This window comes from Rhinopithecus bieti, unplaced genomic scaffold, assembly GCF_001698545.2.
Source record: "Rhinopithecus bieti isolate Rb0 unplaced genomic scaffold, ASM169854v2 scaffold_10015, whole genome shotgun sequence".
NCBI lineage: Eukaryota > Metazoa > Chordata > Mammalia > Primates > Cercopithecidae > Rhinopithecus > Rhinopithecus bieti.
In genome coordinates, this window is record NW_016806417.1 from 45,678 (window position 1) to 63,442 (window position 17,765).

General features: G+C 40.4%; 1 protein-coding gene across 3 annotated transcripts in view; it reads right to left on the reverse strand.

The window, feature by feature from the left end:
* Positions 1–17,765, reverse strand: part of AVL9 (AVL9 cell migration associated) — a 110,258-nt gene that overhangs the window by 5,163 nt on the left and 87,330 nt on the right. For 2 of the 3 annotated variants that reach the window (XM_017876406.1, XM_017876403.1), the window contains 5 exons: positions 14,082–14,228; positions 11,175–11,394; positions 8,203–8,320; positions 3,497–3,550; positions 2,899–2,987 (listed from right to left, as the gene is read on the reverse strand). In XM_017876406.1, the coding sequence (XP_017731895.1) occupies positions 2,899–2,987; positions 3,497–3,550; positions 8,203–8,320; positions 11,175–11,394; positions 14,082–14,228 (628 nt within the window). The remainder of the gene's footprint in view (positions 1–2,898; positions 2,988–3,496; positions 3,551–8,202; positions 8,321–11,174; positions 11,395–14,081; positions 14,229–17,765) is intronic. The other variant, XM_017876405.1, reaches the window with a different exon arrangement.

The following is a 17,765-nucleotide window of genomic DNA, read 5'->3' on the forward strand; positions in this document are numbered from 1 at the left end:
CTTGGCTCAAGTGATCCTCCTGCCTCAGCCTCCCAAAGTGTTGGGATCACAGGGTGAGCCATTGTGCCCAGCCAATAAATGTTAATTCACTAGAACACACCAATATGTTAATAGTAGCCAAAATATCATTTAAATTTTTAGTTTCAAAACAATCCCTTTCCATGGGAATGTCTTAAGGAAAAATAGATGATTTTTTAGCATAGGAGCCTACTTGCCTAAGCATTCTGAAAGTATACTGTTTCTTTAATACCCTCAGTGCTAGCAACACTGGCTATGTATCAGGATTATTAGAGAGCTTAAAAAGTCAAACTGCTTTGTGTATCTTAAATACCAACTTGATAATCAATAACCACCTAAACAGGGAAGAGTGGTTAGGTTGTTTTAGGGAAATGTGCTTTTGTCATCTAAAATGAAGTTATGTTAAAGATGTATAGAGCTCTATCTGCCCCAGGTCTATTGTGTCATATACAGCATTATCTCAAAAGTTGATGTTAGGCCAGGCATGGTGGCTCACACCTGTAATCCCAGCACTTTGGGAAGCCGAGACGGGCGGTTAGCTTGAGTACAGGAATTCGAGACAGACTGGGAAACATGGCGAAACCCTCTCTCTACAAAAAATAGAAAAATTAGCCAGGCATGATGGCGCATGCCCGCAGTCCCAGCTACTTGGTAGGTTGAGGCAGGAGGATCCCGCCAGGGTTGCAGAGGTTGCAGTGAGCTAAGATTGCACTATATTGCACTTCAGCTTGGGCAACAGAGTGAGACCCTGTCTCAGGAAAAAAGGTGATGCTAAGTGAAATTATTTGACTAATACATTCCCACTGTTCTTGGAGAGGAGAGTATAGAAGAGATTTGCCTTTAGAATTTATCAGTAGCAGCATCACTAAAAATTAAGTAATAATGTATAATAAGGTATCTATAATAATCTGTAATATAACATAGTTTTCTGTTAAAAAATAAAATTCAAAATAAGTCAAAGGCATATTGTTTGGAAATAAATGTTTGTGTGCTAAATTCCATTCCTTTGCAATAAAACTAACCTAGTGGTAGTGCTGTGTGTTCTGTGTTTGTCTTTACAAATGAGTCTGTAGAGTTTTCTGTCTCTCTCTAGGTATTCAGAAAACTGGGGATATAAGAACCCCTACACAAAGATTACCTAGTTCTGGGGCTTTTGAATTGTGTTTAGTAACGATTAGTCAACCTCTTTCAGAAGCTAGGGAAGTAGTAATGCCCTATTTTTACAACACATTGTATGACAAAGCAGATGGGGCAAAATGTAAATAATTGGTGAATCAGAGATAACTGGGATTTTCTTGCACTGTTGCAATGTACAAATTCAAAACTACATCAAAATAAAAGTTAAAAATACAGAAAAGGAATGAAAAATTTTAGAACTGATGTGGAACAATATTCAAAATATTTTAAGCGAAAACAGCTAGGTGCAGAAGAACATGCTACCATTTGTCTGACTTTGATACTAATACTGGCCTCATCAAATGAGTTGGGGAGTATTACCTTATTTAAAGATTTTGTGTAAAACTAGTATTATTTCTTCCTTAAACATTTGACAGAGTTCAAACTGAAGCCACTTGGGCAGCCTGGTTTAAATTAAAAACCTTATGGCAAGGCTTTTCATTTAAAGTCAACTAATTTCTTTCTGTTTTTAAGACTCTTGCTCTGTCACCCAGGCTGGCGTGCAGTGGCGCTGTCATGGCTTACTGCAGCCTTGACTTCCTGGGCTCAAACAATCCTCCCACTTCAGCCTTTTGAGTAGCTGGGACTACAGGCACACACCACCATGCCTACTGACTTTTAAAATTTGTTTGTAGAGATGGGGTTTCACTATGTTGCCCAGGCTGGTCTTGAAGTCCTGGACTCAAGCAATCCTCCCACCTCAGCCTCCCAAAGTGCTGGGATTACAGGTATGAGCCACTGCATTTGGTCCAATTTCTTTAATAGATAATAGGGCTATTACATATTTTCTTTTTGCAACTGTTTCGGTAATGCGAATCTTTAAAAGAATTTGTATATTTCATTTATGTTGTTAAATTTGTTAGCATAAAGTTGTTCACAATATTCCCCTATTTTCTGTTCTTTTATTTTTTTATTTTTTTGAGACGGAGTCTGGCTCTGTCGCCCAGGCTGGAGTGCAGTGGCCGGATCTCAGCTCACTGCAAGCTCCGCCTCCCGGGTTTACGCCATTCTCCTGCCTCAGCCTCCGGAATAGCTGAGACTATAGGCGCCCGCCACCTCACCCGGCTAGTTTTTTGTAGTTTTAGTAGAGACGGGGTTTCACCGTGTTAGCCAGGATGGTCTCGATCTCCTGACCTCGTGATCCGCCCGTCTCGGCCTCCCAAAGTGCTGGGATTACAGGCTTGAGCCACCGCGCCTGGCTGTTCTTTTAATTTCTGTCAGAGCTACACTAATGTCACTCTTTCATCCCTAATGTTGGTAATTTGTATCTTCTTTCTTTTTATCTTTACCAGTCTGTAAAGATTTTATAAATATTGTTGACCTTTTCGAAAAACCAACTGTTGGCTTCATTTTCTTTATTGTGTAATACTACCTTAGAGGACAGTAGTTCCTAATGCCTACTTTTATTATGAGTCTCTGCCATTTATAAAGAACTGTGGACAGCACAGGGAATGGGGGAAGAAAACTCTGGTGAAGCTTGAATCTTGGTAACAAAACAGTGATTCCATCAGAAAATTCTGTCATAGATGTAATGAAGTTTGACCTTTTGGAATTTGGAATTTTTCAAATGAATAAAACAAAATTTTAAAACTCTTGTATTACTATGTGATAACACACATCTTTACAACTTTATGTTTGTTTTATCAATTACATATTAAAGATAGAAAATGGATGTGTTGTGATTCCAATTTGTTCCTGGCTTACCAACAGCTTTTCCTGTTTGCACAACATTCCGGCTAGTTGTGACCATGACATTTCCAATTTTTTTGCCACGTTCACTATTCTGAACAGAACTGGGTAAAAGATAAAGGAAGTGTTAAGTACAATTTAAAAAAAATCTCACACATGCACACAGACACATGTAGACACACACACAATCACTCTGTAACCATCCCAAATTAGAATTACTGAGAAAAGAAGCTAAATTATTTGTTATGAATTTATTAACCTTTTAAGCATGTGCATTTTCAGAATACATGAGAAGAATATACAGATGAACCAAAAAGTGGTGAGGACATAAGGATGTATGTATGGCTACATCTCTCTGACAGCCATGGTTTGCTAAAAGCATTTCACCAAAATAAAAATGGTAAATCCTATTATTAGTTCACACCATCCTCTATGGAACAGTGGTGTTTTCACTTTGAAACATACACACCGCTGAGCTAAAGAATGTTATGCACATATTTGGTTACTGTTTGAAGCATAAGTCTATCAAGTAGAGAAAAACAATCCCCAATTAGCAATGAAACACATGGCATAAATTTCAGACTTAAGAATTTTCCCAGCTTTAACTACTTACTGTGAGAATCTTAACTTCATGTCTGATACTGAGTATTGGCCTTGAAATGGATGGCTGTAAAAAAAAAAAAAAGTTTGAGTTTAAACTATCAGTATTTTACCAAGAAGGCTGCAAAAAAGAGTTATCACAAGAAAATATTAGTAAGCTTCTCATGGACGACACAGCTGGGTGGCAGCGCTGAATTTGGTATCAGGAAACTTGGCTTTGATCACAGCTCTCCACTTACAGTGACGACATCCAGAAAAGATTACCTAACCCCTCTGAGCTTTAGTTTCCTCACTTGTAAAACAGGTGTGTTGTGTGTTTTGTGTGTGTAGCCTGTGCTAGTGCTATCCTGACATTCTAATTTATTTGGTCTGTCTTGGGTGGGGCTCAAGCATCAACATTTTTTACAAGCTCCCCAGGACAGTCAAGGTGAGTCACTGGTTTTAGGACATGGTCATAGATCATACCTTGATCCTGGCCATCTTACAAATGTATGCTATTGGTTATGTAAATATTTGTGGATGGATCAACAAAATCTCTACTTTCTGTTAGAAAAGCAGCTCAAAAGGTAAGTCTTAAAAAAACCAGCAATATCGTTATTTTTGTAAGAAAATACATTATTCAGACTTCCCTATTTCCAATATATTAAAAGAAAAAATACATATATATATATAAACCAGGCATTCTGCAATTATACAGGCAGTAGGAAAAAAAAAATCAAGCAACTTGACCACATAAATGGAGGGGTCAATATCCAATTCTTATCTCAGGGGTCCCTCTGTCAAGGTCTAACAAAGAAAGTGACCCTAGTAAAATCCATAGCTACTTATAAAATTAATGGTTCTTCAAATGACAACAAACTACTCTTCATGGCCCAAAGTAAGCATATGTAACACTTCTTATTCCTAGATTCCTGAATCACAGGATTGAAATACTGACACATCACTTGATCATTCTCTATGCTCTGGAATGGCTATATTTAAGGGATGAAATATGCCTGCTGCTTGTTAAGTTAGAATACTGCCTTCCCTAATCTTTAAGAGTTAAAGGGTTTCATACTTCTCAAAAGTTATAATTAGTTTGAAATATTTCTAAATGACACCCTCTGATAACAACAGAATTCTAGCATTTCTTATTTTATTTTTTTGAGACAGAGTCTCACTGTTACCCAGGCTGGACTGCAGTGGCGCAATCTCGGCTCACTGCAACCTGCCTCCCAGGTTCAAGCGATTCTCCTGCCTCAGCCTCCTGAGTAGCTGGGAGTATAGGCATGTACCACCATGCCCGGCTAATTTTTTGTATTTTTAGTAGAGACAGGGTTTCACAATGTTGCCCAGGCTGGTCTTGAACTCCTGAGCTCACGTGATCCACCCACCTCGGCCTCCCAAGGTGCTAGAATTACAGGTGTGAGCCACCAGGCCCGGCTGCATTTGTTATTTTAATTTGGTAAAACATTGAAAATTTGCTATTGAGGAAAACTAACTATTCACCCCAAAATATACTTCTCTGATGTGTTTCAAGATGGCTATTCAGAAGGGCTGGAAATGCAAGAATAACTGAAAAGCTGTCTTTTTGGGGGTAGATTTGCATCTGTGGAGAAAATCTGCATTAATGCAGCCTGGTTTGTGCTGAGGCCCTCCAATATCAAGATATAGGAAAGATGAACTGAGTGTCTGACACCTTTAAAGGTCTGAAAGAAACATTTACCATCAATTCTCTCTGAGGGCTGCTAAGTGTGAAGTTGGTTACACAATCCAGTCACCCTGTAGCTCTCCCTCATGCACATTAATAAATTTGCATGCCATTTCTCCTATTAATCTGCCTTTTGCCAGCTGACTTTCCAGTGAACCTTCAGAAGACGAAAGGGAAGTTCTCCCTTGGCCTGCACTATCATATCTGCGTGATTTCCCTACCTATATATTTTAGTTAACAAGTCATTCTTCAGCTTTCTTTTCAATCTAAATAGCCTCAATTTCTTCACATGTTCTTCTAAGCACTATTTCATAATCCTTTTAAAACTCATCTCAGCTAAGGCTTTTTTGGACCTGTACTAACATCTGTAGAGCTGGTTCAAGTTAAAAGCACCAGATGTAGTGACAGATAAAGATCTGACCAGGCTTCCCAGTGCAGAGCCCAGGGGGGAGACTGGGATGGCTCTGCATGTTGACTGCTTGGACAGTCAAGGCTGACCTGCCTTCCTGCACCACCCTGTGAGTGCCATCCTGCTAAGCACCTCCACATCTGTTTCCCTTCAGTATGTTGAGAATAGAGACTTTGTAGTCAGTGAGGGAGAACACTTTGAACTCAGCCCTTTCATTTAATACTATTAAAATGGTTTTGCCTTTTAATTTTCTGTTTTTACTATAGTCAAATGGCAATATAGGTTTCTGTTACAGCCAACTGTGATGATGAAATTCACCAAAATTGGTGCTGAACCTAGTCATTTTTACTTTAAAAGATGGGGTCTCATTATGTTGCCTAGGCTGGCCTTGAAACCTTAGGTTCAAGTAATCCTCCCGCTTCAGTTTCCCAAGTAGCTGGGACTATAGGCACACGCCAATGTGCCCAGCTCCTTGGTTATTTTCTTGATGCATAATACAAAGCTTAGCAGACATGTTAACCAAAACCCTCTGTGTACCACCTTACTCATGCAGATACTTCCCCAGGTTGCTATGGCTTAAATATCTGGGGTGTGTGTGAGTGTGTGTGCAGCAAAGTATCCTTTTTAGCACGTCTTTTTTTTTTTTTTTTTTTTTTGAGACAAGAGTCTCGCTCCGTCGCCCAGGCTGGAGTGCAGTGGCCGGATCTCAGCTCACTGCAAGCTCCGCCTCCCGGGTTCACGCCATTCTCCTGCCTCAGCCTNTAGGTTTCTGTTACAGCCAACTGTGATGATGAAATTCACCAAAATTGGTGCTGAACCTAGTCATTTTTACTTTAAAAGATGGGGTCTCATTATGTTGCCTAGGCTGGCCTTGAAACCTTAGGTTCAAGTAATCCTCCCGCTTCAGTTTCCCAAGTAGCTGGGACTATAGGCACACGCCAATGTGCCCAGCTCCTTGGTTATTTTTCTTGATGCATAATACAAAGCTTAGCAGACATGTTAACCAAAACCCTCTGTGTACCACCTTACTCATGCAGATACTTCCCCAGGTTGCTATGGCTTAAATATCTGGGGTGGGGTGAGTGTGTTTTAGAGAAAATTCTTTTTTTTCGCCTTTTTTTTTTTTTTTTTTTTTTTTTTTTTTGAGACAAGAGTCTCGCTCCGTCGCCCAGGCTGGAGTGCAGTGGCCGGATCTCAGCTCACTGCAAGCTCCGCCTCCCGGGTTCACGCCATTCTCCTGCCTCAGCCTCCCGAGTAGCTGGGACTACAGGCGCCTGCCACCTCGCCCGGCTAGTTTTTTGCATTTTTTTAGTAGAGACGGGGTTTCACTGTGTTAGCCAGGATGGTCTCGATCTCCTGACCTCGTGATCCGCCCGTCTCGGCCTCCCAAAGTGCTGGGATTACAGGCTTGAGCCACCGCGCCCGGCGCTTTAGCACGTCTTAAATCACATTAGAAAAGTTAACTCTAGTCCTAAGATAATATAGTAGTCAGTACGAAGGTGACTTTTGTTCCTCACAAAGAAGTTTAAAATACAAATGAAAATGGTGTATGCTTGGCTGGGCATGGTGGCTCACGCCTGTAATCCCAGCACTTTGGGAGGCCAAGGTAGGTGGATCACGAGATCAGGAGTTCAAGAACAGCCTGGCCAAGATGGTGAAACCCCGTCTCTACTAAAAATACAAAAATTAGCCGGACCTGGTGGGAGGTGCCTGTAATCCCAGCTACTCGGGAGGCTGAGGCAGAAAAATTGCTTGAACCTGGGTGGCAGAGGTTGCAGTAAGCCAAGATCGCACCAGCACTCCAGCCTGGGCAACAGAGTGAGAGTCCGTTTCAAGGAAAAAAAAATAAAATGGTGTATGCTTGTATCATTATAAAAAACCACATCATCTTTTTAACTTTTATTTATTTTTAAGACAGAGTCTCACTCTGTCGCCCAGGCTGGAGTGCAGTGGCGCGATCTCAGCTCACTGCAAGCTCCGCCTCCCGGGTTCGCATCATTCTCCTGTCCCAGCCTCCCAAGTAGCTGGGACTATAGGCGCCTGCCACCACGCCTGGCTAATTTTTTTGTATTTTTAGTAGATACAGGGTTTCACATCGTTAGCCAGGATGTTCTCGATCTCCTGACCTTGTGATCCACCTGCCTCAGCCTCCCAAAGTGCTGGGATTACAGGCATGACCCCAGCCCCAGATATTAACTTTAATTGGTTTCGCATACGTCATGTTTTAAAATAGCCTCCTAGTTTTACGCATACAGTAAACCAGTGGTATTCCCTTCTAGGATTCTATCTTGTTGAACCATTCTGGTAAAGAACAGCTCCAGGGAAAGAGAGAAGAATTACTGTGTACTGAGCATCACCGAGTGCCAGGGACTTCCTCTCTGAATCACATCGAGAGCCAGGGAAATGTCAGTGCTTCCCATAATGCTCATGCTTTTTGTATAACAATCTGAATATGGAAGCAGTTTCTAAGCTGTTTCTCTATATTTGGGAGCCTTTTTATGACCTACTTAAGGGGATTCTTGAAGATATTCACCATATCAAAGTTAAAATAGATTTTTCTTTGTATTGGGCACTCGTAAACCAACCATTATGTACTACAATCTTCAGAGGATGCACTTACTTTGGATTTATTTCTGCAAGTGCTGGATGCTTGTTGCTGTTCCACACCCTGTAGTTGTGAGTATTCTTCCATGCTGTAACAAAAGTTGTCCCATAGTCCGATAATATCTTTTCATTATCTGTCAAGTAAATATTTGAAAGAAGTTGAGCTGGGCTGTAGCCATTCAGGGATGTGAAGACTACAACCAAAAAGGGTAAAGGAACGACTTTATCCCCCTGCCCTCCCATATTTGGGGGAGATAGCCTACCAGATGTCAGGAAACTTGGGTCTAGTTCCAGAAATCCTGTTAAGGAGCTATGTGGGCCTTTGACAAGTCACTTAATCACTCAGAACTTCATTTTCCTAACTGGAAAATAAGAGGGTTGAGCCAGATATTTTCCAAGGTTCCTTACAACTCCAAAATATTTCCACGTTATCCTTACCATTATGAGGACAGTATTATTAATTAATCAAAAACTGTATGCTTGACAGTGAATAAACATACTGGTTTATATGCATGGCATAGGCAATTGGGTTTTTTTTTTTTTTTTTTTTTTTTTTTTTTTGAGACGGAGTCTCGCTCTGCCGCCCGGGCTGGAGTGCAGTGGCCAGATCTCAGCTCACTGCAAGCTCCGCCTCCCGGGTTCACGCCATTCTCCTGCCTCAGCCTCCGGAGTAGCTGGGACTACAGGGGCCCGCCACCTCGCCTGGCTAGTTTTTTGTATTTTTTTAATAGAGACGGGGTTTCACCGTATTAGCCAGGATGGTCTCGATCTCCTGACCTCGTGATCCGCCCGTCTCGGCCTCCCAAAGTGCTGGGATTACAGGCTTGAGCCACTGCGCCCGGCCTATCTTTCTACTTTTTTATAAATTACATTTTTCTACAAAAAAAGAGATTAAGAATGAACACACAAAGTGGTTCTTTCAGTCATGATGTTCTCTTCTTTGGACTTTGTCTATTTGGTGTTTCATTCTTGAATTTCCTAGCATTTCACTGTCAAAAACACTTTAAAAAGGCCATGCACGGTGGCTCATGCCTGTAATCCCAGCACTTTGGGAGGTCGAGCAGGGTGGATCACCGGAGGTCAGGAGATCGAGACCAGCCTGGCCGACATGGCGAAACCCCATCTCTACCAAAAATACAAAAATTAGCCGGGCGCGGTGGCGGGCACCTGTAGTCCCAGCTACTCAGGAGGCTGAGGCAAGAGAATCGCTTGAAACTGGGAGATGGAGGTTACAGTGAGCCAAGATCACGCCACAGCATTCCAGACTGGACGACAAGAGTGAGACTCTGTCTCAAAAAAAAAAAAAAAAAAAAAAAAGACTTAAAAGAATATACAGAAAACTGATAAAGTTTTCAGCTTTATCAATACCATGGGAAAGTATCCATGTGTGTTTCCTTCACTTGGAAGATCAGAAATGGTTTGGAGAACTGATAAAAATGGCTATTACTTCATATATTAATTCCATGTTGTTTGCTTTGAAGGTGAAATACAAAGTACCTTTTGTTGCTAGGAAAGGAAATGAATGAAATACACAGTTCCATATACAGCATAAAGAATTTGCTCTAAGAACACGTTCCTCAAGCAGTTCATTGGGGTGAATTTCCTCATTTGACCTTGTTACTTGTTAAGAATATGGGCCTAAGCCAAACTGTTTGGGATCAGATCCCGCCTAAGCCTCTTATCAGATGGATGAGCAAGCTATTTAACCTCTGTGAGCTTCATTTTCTCTTCTGTAAAAGGTGATGACAAGGTACCTACCTTCAGGATTGCTGTGAGGATGAAATGAATTACTAGAGGTGAAGTGCTCAGAACACTGGTCCCTGCATATATTTAATGTTCAAAAAAAAAGTGAGCTACTATTATTCAGTGCTTACAGCCTCCTGGGCAAATATTTTTAAAAAAGCAAATTAATTAAGCTACATGACAGTGGAGACTGAAGTTTTCTTTCTAGATTACTGAATGATTTGGGGTTAAAGGATTTAATTTTGGTGTCTCAGCTGCTACATTGGTAGTGGTGGCAAACATTTAAAAATATCCCATTAACAAATGAGGACTTGTTCCTTAGCTATCTTTTACAAATGAAAAACTCTCCTGAAACCTGATTTAAAACTCCTTATATGCACCGTGAACAACTAACCTGGGAGCATGTGGCGGGGGCGGCGGTGGTGGTGGTGATTAAAAAAATCTACTGATACAACCATGTGAATGTATCTAATGCCACTGTGGAGCTGTACATTTAAAAATCGTAAAGATGGTAAATTTTATGCTATGTGTATTTCATCACAATTGAAAAAATAATGGTTAATTGAAACAAAAAGACAAGCTCAACACATTTCTAACAACTCTAATGAATATTTGCCAAATGTCCAATGTGAAAAGCTCATTGCAGAGCTCCATTTTCACTATTCATATATTTTTTTCCCAAGGGGAATGAGATAGTTTTAATGCAGGAGTAAGTCCATGTTTACCTGCCCCATTTTAACCATTTAATAGGAATAATAATATTTCTTAGAATGGATTATAAATTTGAAGATTTAATCATTTACAACATGGTTTTCAATGATTTCTATTTTTTATATTCTTCTTTCTCCCTTTATACATCTTAAAACATGTAGGCAATATTCATAAATAGCTGCCAAACACAGAATACGAAGCAGCCATGTAAAAGTGATGATGTATGTTCATGTTATGTTGATACATGTTTCTAAAGTAATAAAAAGTTTCAGAAAACATGTATAAAGGGATCCATTTTTGTAAAAGGACCACCAAAAGTACCATGAAACCAAAATCCAAAATACATGCATAGGAAAAGATCTGCAAGGCTATAAAGTACTCAAGATGTTAAAAGTGGCTATCTCTGTGTGAGGGAATAACTGGTAATTTTTCTATAAGGAATATGTATTTATTGTGCAATCCAAAACCTCATAAATGTTACAAAATGAAAAATTATAATAAAACAGTAGCTGTGTGCTCTGCGTGGTTTCTTACCTAATTGCAGTGTGGCAGCCAGCAGGGCATGAATGTAAACCGCAAACTGCGCCCGGATCCATTCGTCACCTCCCTCCCAGCCCGTGCCATCTAGGAAGACGTCATCCCGATTCTCAGTCACGTGCCTCACTAGGTAATCTGCGAACCTTAGGTCTGCAGTGGTTGGGTTAAGCAGCTTCCTGAGTTCTGGATCATGGATCTGGATCAGAGCTTCTTCTACCTAGAGGGTATCCAGGTACAAGTCAGAGTCTGGGCATTCACGCAGACATCCATGCCACACTTTACAGAGTAACTACGGGGAAGGTGGAGCTGGAAATAAAAAATATGAATAATAGCATTCTCAAAAGGTGAGTCTAAGAAAGAGGTCTGTACACTGAAGTTTTCTTTCTATTTATAAAATGTTCACTTTGTTTTTAGAAAATAACACACATAAATGTAGTATTTTAAACTATAAAATTACTCACATAGATTGCAGATATTTGGGAAAACATAGAAATACATGTAAAAATCACCTTTATTTCACTAGCAGAAATGAACACATTTAACAAGTGTAATTCCTTAAATACTTTTGAGTGCAGATATTTTAGAATATTCTTGGTTGTTTTTTTTTTTTTTTTTTTTGAGATGGAGTCTTGCTCTGTTGCCCAGGCTGGTTGCAGTGGTGCAATCTCGGCTCACTGCAAGCTCCGCCTCCCGGGTTCATGCTGTTCTCCTACCTCAGCCTCCTGAGTAGCTGGGACTACAGGCGCCCGCCACCGTGCCCAGCTAATTTTTTGTATTTTTAGTAGAGACAGGGTTTCACCGTGTTAGCCAGGATGGTTTCGACCTCCTGACCTCGTGATCCACCCGCCTCGGCCTCCCAAAGTGCTGGGATTACAGGCGTGAGCCACCATGCCCAGCCAGATACTTTAGAATATCTTACTATGTAATAATTGGTATACTAAGAAATACATGTAACTAACTTACAGGTTAGTTTTGAAGTATAATAATAAAAGAAATTCCTATGAACCCACCAACCAACTACAGAACTAGAATGTAACCAATAATGTTGAAGCAGCTCCATAGTTCTCCCATCCGTATCCTCCTGTCTTGGAAAATGTATATACTTTTTCTTCTTCAAATTTGGGATTATAATAAATACATCTTTGAATCCTGAGCTTTCATTATATTATAACCATTCGCCCAAGAAACATGTTTTCATATGTTCTGTCAGAAACTACAAAAACCTTAGTGTGGCTGAATTTTTTTGTTTTGAGATGGAGTTTCACTCTATCGCCCAAGCTGGAGTGCAGTGGCACAATCTTGGCTCTCTGCAACCTCTGCCGCCCGGGTTCAAGCGATTCTCCTGCCTCAGCCTCCCAAGTAGCTGCAGCTGGGATTATAGGCACCTGCCACCATACCCAGCTAATTTTTGTATTTTCAGTAGAGACAGGGTTTCACCATGTTGGCCAGGCTGGTCTTGAACTCCTGACCTCATGATCCACCCACCTCAGTCTCCCAAAGTGCTGGGATTACAGACTTGAGCCACTGCGCCTGGACTTTTATTTATTTATTTATTTATTTATTTATTTATTTATTTATTTTGAGACAGGGTCTCATTCTGTNCTCCCAAGTAGCTGCAGCTGGGATTATAGGCACCTGCCACCATACCCAGCTAATTTTTGTATTTTTAGTAGAGACAGGGTTTCACCATGTTGGCCAGGCTGGTCTTGAACTCCTGACCTCATGATCCACCCACCTCAGTCTCCCAAAGTGCTGGGATTACAGACTTGAGCCACTGCGCCTGGACTTTTATTTATTTATTTATTTATTTATTTATTTATTTATTTATTTTGAGACAGGGTCTCATTCTGTCACCTAGGCTGGAGTGCAGTGGTGCGATCTTGGCTCACTGCAACCTCCACCTTCAAGGTTCAAACGATTCTCCTGCCTCAGCCTCCCGAGTAGCTGGGGCTACAGGCACGCACCACCATGTCTGGCTAATTTTTTTTTGTATTTTTAGTAGACACAGGGTTTCGCCATATTGGCCAGGCTAGTCTTGAACTCCTGACCACAGGTGATCCACCCACCTCGGCCTCCCAAAGTGCTGGGATTACACGTTTGAGTCACTGCACCGAGCCTTATGAAATTTCTCAAAAATTATTTCAGGCTGGGTGTGGTGGCTTATGCCTGTAATCCCAGCACTTGGGGAGGCCGAGGTGGGTGGATCACCTGAGGTCAGGAGTTCGAGACCAACCTGGCCAACATGGTGAAACCCTATCTCTACTAAAAATAGAAAAAATTAGCAAAGCATGGTGGTGGGCACCTGTAATCCGACCTACTTGGGAGGCTGAGGCAGAAGAATTGCTTGAACCCAGGAGGCGGAGGTTGCATGGAGCTGAGATCGCGCCATTGCACTCCAGCCTGGGGAACAAGAACAAAACTGTCTCAAAAAAACAAAAAAAGAGGAAAAATAAAGATTATTTCAGTTGTAAAATAAATGATTTAAATTTCTTATATACTGATGTCAAATATTTATTCCTAGCTTCCTTCTTGGTATCAAGAGCATTCTGAACAGGCTAGAAGGACTGAAATTACTTAAACAACAAACACATGTTAAAAATCGTGAGGTAGTGGTAGGCCCAGTTGCTCAGGTTGGAATCCTGGTTTACCCGTTTACTGGCTGTTTGATATTGTACAAATCACTTCATCTCTCTATTTCTTAGCCTCTGCAGGTATAAAATGTGGATAGTACAGTTCTATTGACTGTGTTTTTATGAGAATTAGACCAGTTAATACACATAAAATACTTAGAATACATGGCATGCAGTATGCAGTTACTGTCATTACTAGTGTTGTTACTATATATTCATAATTGTAGTTAAGAAAGGAAAACTGGGATGAGCAGGGCCAAATACACACACTCACACATAAACGTACTTCCACAATGGCATCACTGAGGTGTTTCTGTTGTCGAAAAAGGATGTTAGTAGCTCCAGCAACAAACCCCCGAACGGTGACATCGGAGAGAAGATGATGCTGCTGCAATGCCATGTAAGGCAAACACAGATATCCCTATGAATTAGAATAGTAATAGAAAATATCAGAAAAGTAAAAGGTTACCCTTCTCTTTAAACTTAGAGGGCTAACAGTAGGAAAAGAAACTTCCATTCTTTCTTGCCCTGTCTGTAAGTCAGCTAATCTTTGACTCAATAAAATAATATTCCAGAGGAACTTCAAGTCTTGACTACAGTAAGTCCAGTTAATGATTAGCTAATTGTCTCCATGAATGGTCAAATCTTGGCAAGGTGGTTTAATATGAAGGTTGTCTTTCTTGATCACTTTGTTCTCATTCAATTTAAAAGCCTCTACAGTAACTAATGAATTGAACCTTTTCATTTAGGAAATGAAGCATTAAGCCTGTTAATAAGTACATTTTTTAGTAGAAGGCTGTTAAAAATTTAAAATACATGCATCTGCACATAACCACCAAAGCACTATTAGGAGAACAGCAAAGTACTGCATAGCATTTGTTATACTGTACTATGTTAAAATCATGCAAAAGATTTCAAGGTATTTGCTACTAAATACTTAAAGCAAAAATGACACTGGCAGTATTTGTGTATTTAATTAATTTCCATTTGAATCTTATTTGAAAACAGCACTGCTCCAAAAATTACAGTGGAATTGCTAAACTGCAGCAGGCATCTAAGTATACAAAAAATCCAGCATACTTCCTGAGAGTGCAAGTGTTAACACACTGGAATGATTCACTGAAGGAATATACGCAATTTCTGCTGAAAGATTGTAAATCAGAATAGGTTTTCAACAAGTGGCATGACTTGTATATAGAGCCAGGAAGGCAGACTCACTGAGCCCCTGAACTTGTTTTCAGCCTCAAGTTCTGTAAGATTTTTTTTTACATCTCATCACTTTTTAAAACACAGAATTATGTCATCTGGACAATGTTGTGTTTACATCATGAGACAAATCTCTCTGAAGACAGGAGATAGCCCCTTTGCAACTTGATATTCTTTATGGCAACTAGGAGAGCGCTTTGTGTGTAACTTAACAGGTGGTTGTTAAATACTTAATATGAAAGGGAAGACTTCCAAAAGTTGGAATACATGTCTAGTAATTTGGTTATATTCTTACTCTTGAAAATGTCTTTTGTTGCTTGATCAGACCCTAACTAACAGAAGCAGCGAAAATAAATCCACGCCTTTGCATTAGAGATGCTCAGTATAGAACTTCTCAACCCAGGGTCCTCATTCAGAATCAGTATTATATTTCATAATAATAACAAAACTAAAAGTATGTTTTAAAACTAAGGTCAAATCTTTTAAAAAATGTTTAAAAATCCTTTAAAAAATTCTAAATATATATGCCTTTTGGCCCAGCATTCTGCTTTTAATTTATCCTACAGTATCCTACAAATATTATATCATGTGTGATATTATATTTATGAAAATAAATGCAATATCACAAAACTCAAATCCAAACTGTTCATGAATAAGGGACTAATAAATGTTCATCCATACAATGAACCTGCAGCCATAAAAAGCGATGATGTTCATCTCCAAAGAATATTATGGGCCAGGCGTGGTGGCTCATGCCTGTAATCCCAGCACTTTGGGAGGCTGAGGCAGGCGGATCACTTGAGGTCAGGAGTTCGAGACCAGCCTGGCCAACATGCTGAAACCCTGTCTCTACTAAAAATTCAAAAATTAGCCAGGCATGGTGGTGGGCACCTGTAATCCCAGTTACTTGCGAGTCTGAGGCAGGAGAATCGCTTGAACCCAGGAGGTGGAGGTTGCAGTGAGCCAAGATAGCACCACTGTACTCCAGCCTGGGTGACAAGAGCAAAACTCTGTCTCAAAAAAAATAAATAAATAAAAAATAAACGGCAAAAATGGGCACATTCTGCTACCATTTGTAAAAAGGGAGGGGAAAATATGCATTTGTTTCTGCATAGAATACCCCCAGAAGGAAAGATAAGACAGTGACAATGTTGGCTGCCACTGGAGAGGGCTGCTGGATAGCAGGGGATGGAATGGAAGGGAGACTTTTTATTAGCGATGCTTTGGAATCTTTCAAATATTGAACTATGTGGAAGCATTACATATTTATAAAAGTATTTAAAATAGTTCAAAATAGTTCAAAATAGCTTTAAAATTGTAGCATTACTTGCTGGGTGTGGTGGCTCATGTCTGTAATCCCAGCACTTTGGGAGGCCAAGGGGGGCAGACTGCTTGAGCTCAGGAGTTTGAGACCAGCCTGAGCAACATGGTGAAACTCCATTTCTACCAATAATACAAAAATTAGCCAGGTATGGTGGCCTGCATCTGTGGTCCCAGCTACTCAGGATACTGAGGTGGGAGGATCCCTTGAGCCTAGGAGGTCAAGGCTGCAGTGAGCTGAGATCACACCACTGCTCTCCAGCCTGGGTGAAAAGCAAAAAACTCTGTCTCAAAAATAAATAAAGTTACAAATAAAATGAAACTTAAGGGAATTCCAAATTAAGTCATCTTTTGGGGGAGGCAATTGTGTGTTTTTTTTAAAGAGTACCAGATATTAGCCAGACTCCATCTCAAAAAAAAAAAAAAAAAAAAAAAAAAAAAAAAAAAAAAAAGCAAAAAAAAAAAGAGTACCAGATAAAAGCCAAACAAAGAAATGGCTACTGCTCTTTAAAAAAGTTTTAAAACTCAGCAGAACAGAACACTATCTTCCTATATAATGAAATAATCTTCCCTATCGCTCAAACACTAAAAGTAATTTTTTTTTTGTTTGAGATGGAGTCTCGCTGTGTGCCCCAGGCTGGAGTACAGTGGTGAGATCTCGGGTCACTGCAAGCTCTGCCTCCCGTGTTCACGCCATTCTCCTGCCTCAGCCTCCCGAGTAGCTGGGACTACAAGTGCCCACCACCACGCCTGGCTAATTTTTTGTTTTTTGTATTTTTAGTAGAGACAGGGTTTCACCGTGTTAGTCAGGATGGTCTCGATCTCCTGACCTTGTGATCCACTGGCCTCGGCCTCCCAAAGTGTTGAGATTACAGGTGTGAGCCACCGTGTCTGGCCAAAAGTCACATTTATTTGGCTACAGGTTGAGGTAACTTTTAAAAAATTAAAATTAAAACAATTTTATTTTATTCTCGACCCCCAGTGCTTCATTTGATTAGCCTTAAACATTATTATTTTGGCTGGGTGTGGTGGCTCACACCTGTAGTCCCAGCTACTTGGAAGGCGAAGGCGGGCAAACTGCTTGAGCTCAGGAGTTCAAGACCAGCCTGAACAATATGATGAAACCCCATCTCTACAAAAAATTAGCTGGGCATGGTGGCAAGTGCCTGTGGTCCCAGCTACTTGGGAGGCTGCAGTGGCAGGATCGCTTGGGCATGGGAGGTGGAGGTTACAGTAAGCCAAGATTGTACCACTGTATTCCAGGCTGGGCAAGAGTGGTGAGACCTTGTCTCCAAAAAAAAATAAAGATTAAAAAAAATTTATTTTTAATTTTTTTTTAAATGATAACTATTTGTTAAGATGAGGTCTTGGTCTTTTGCCCAGGCAGGAGTACAGTGGCATGACCATGGATCACTGCAGTCTTGACCTCCTG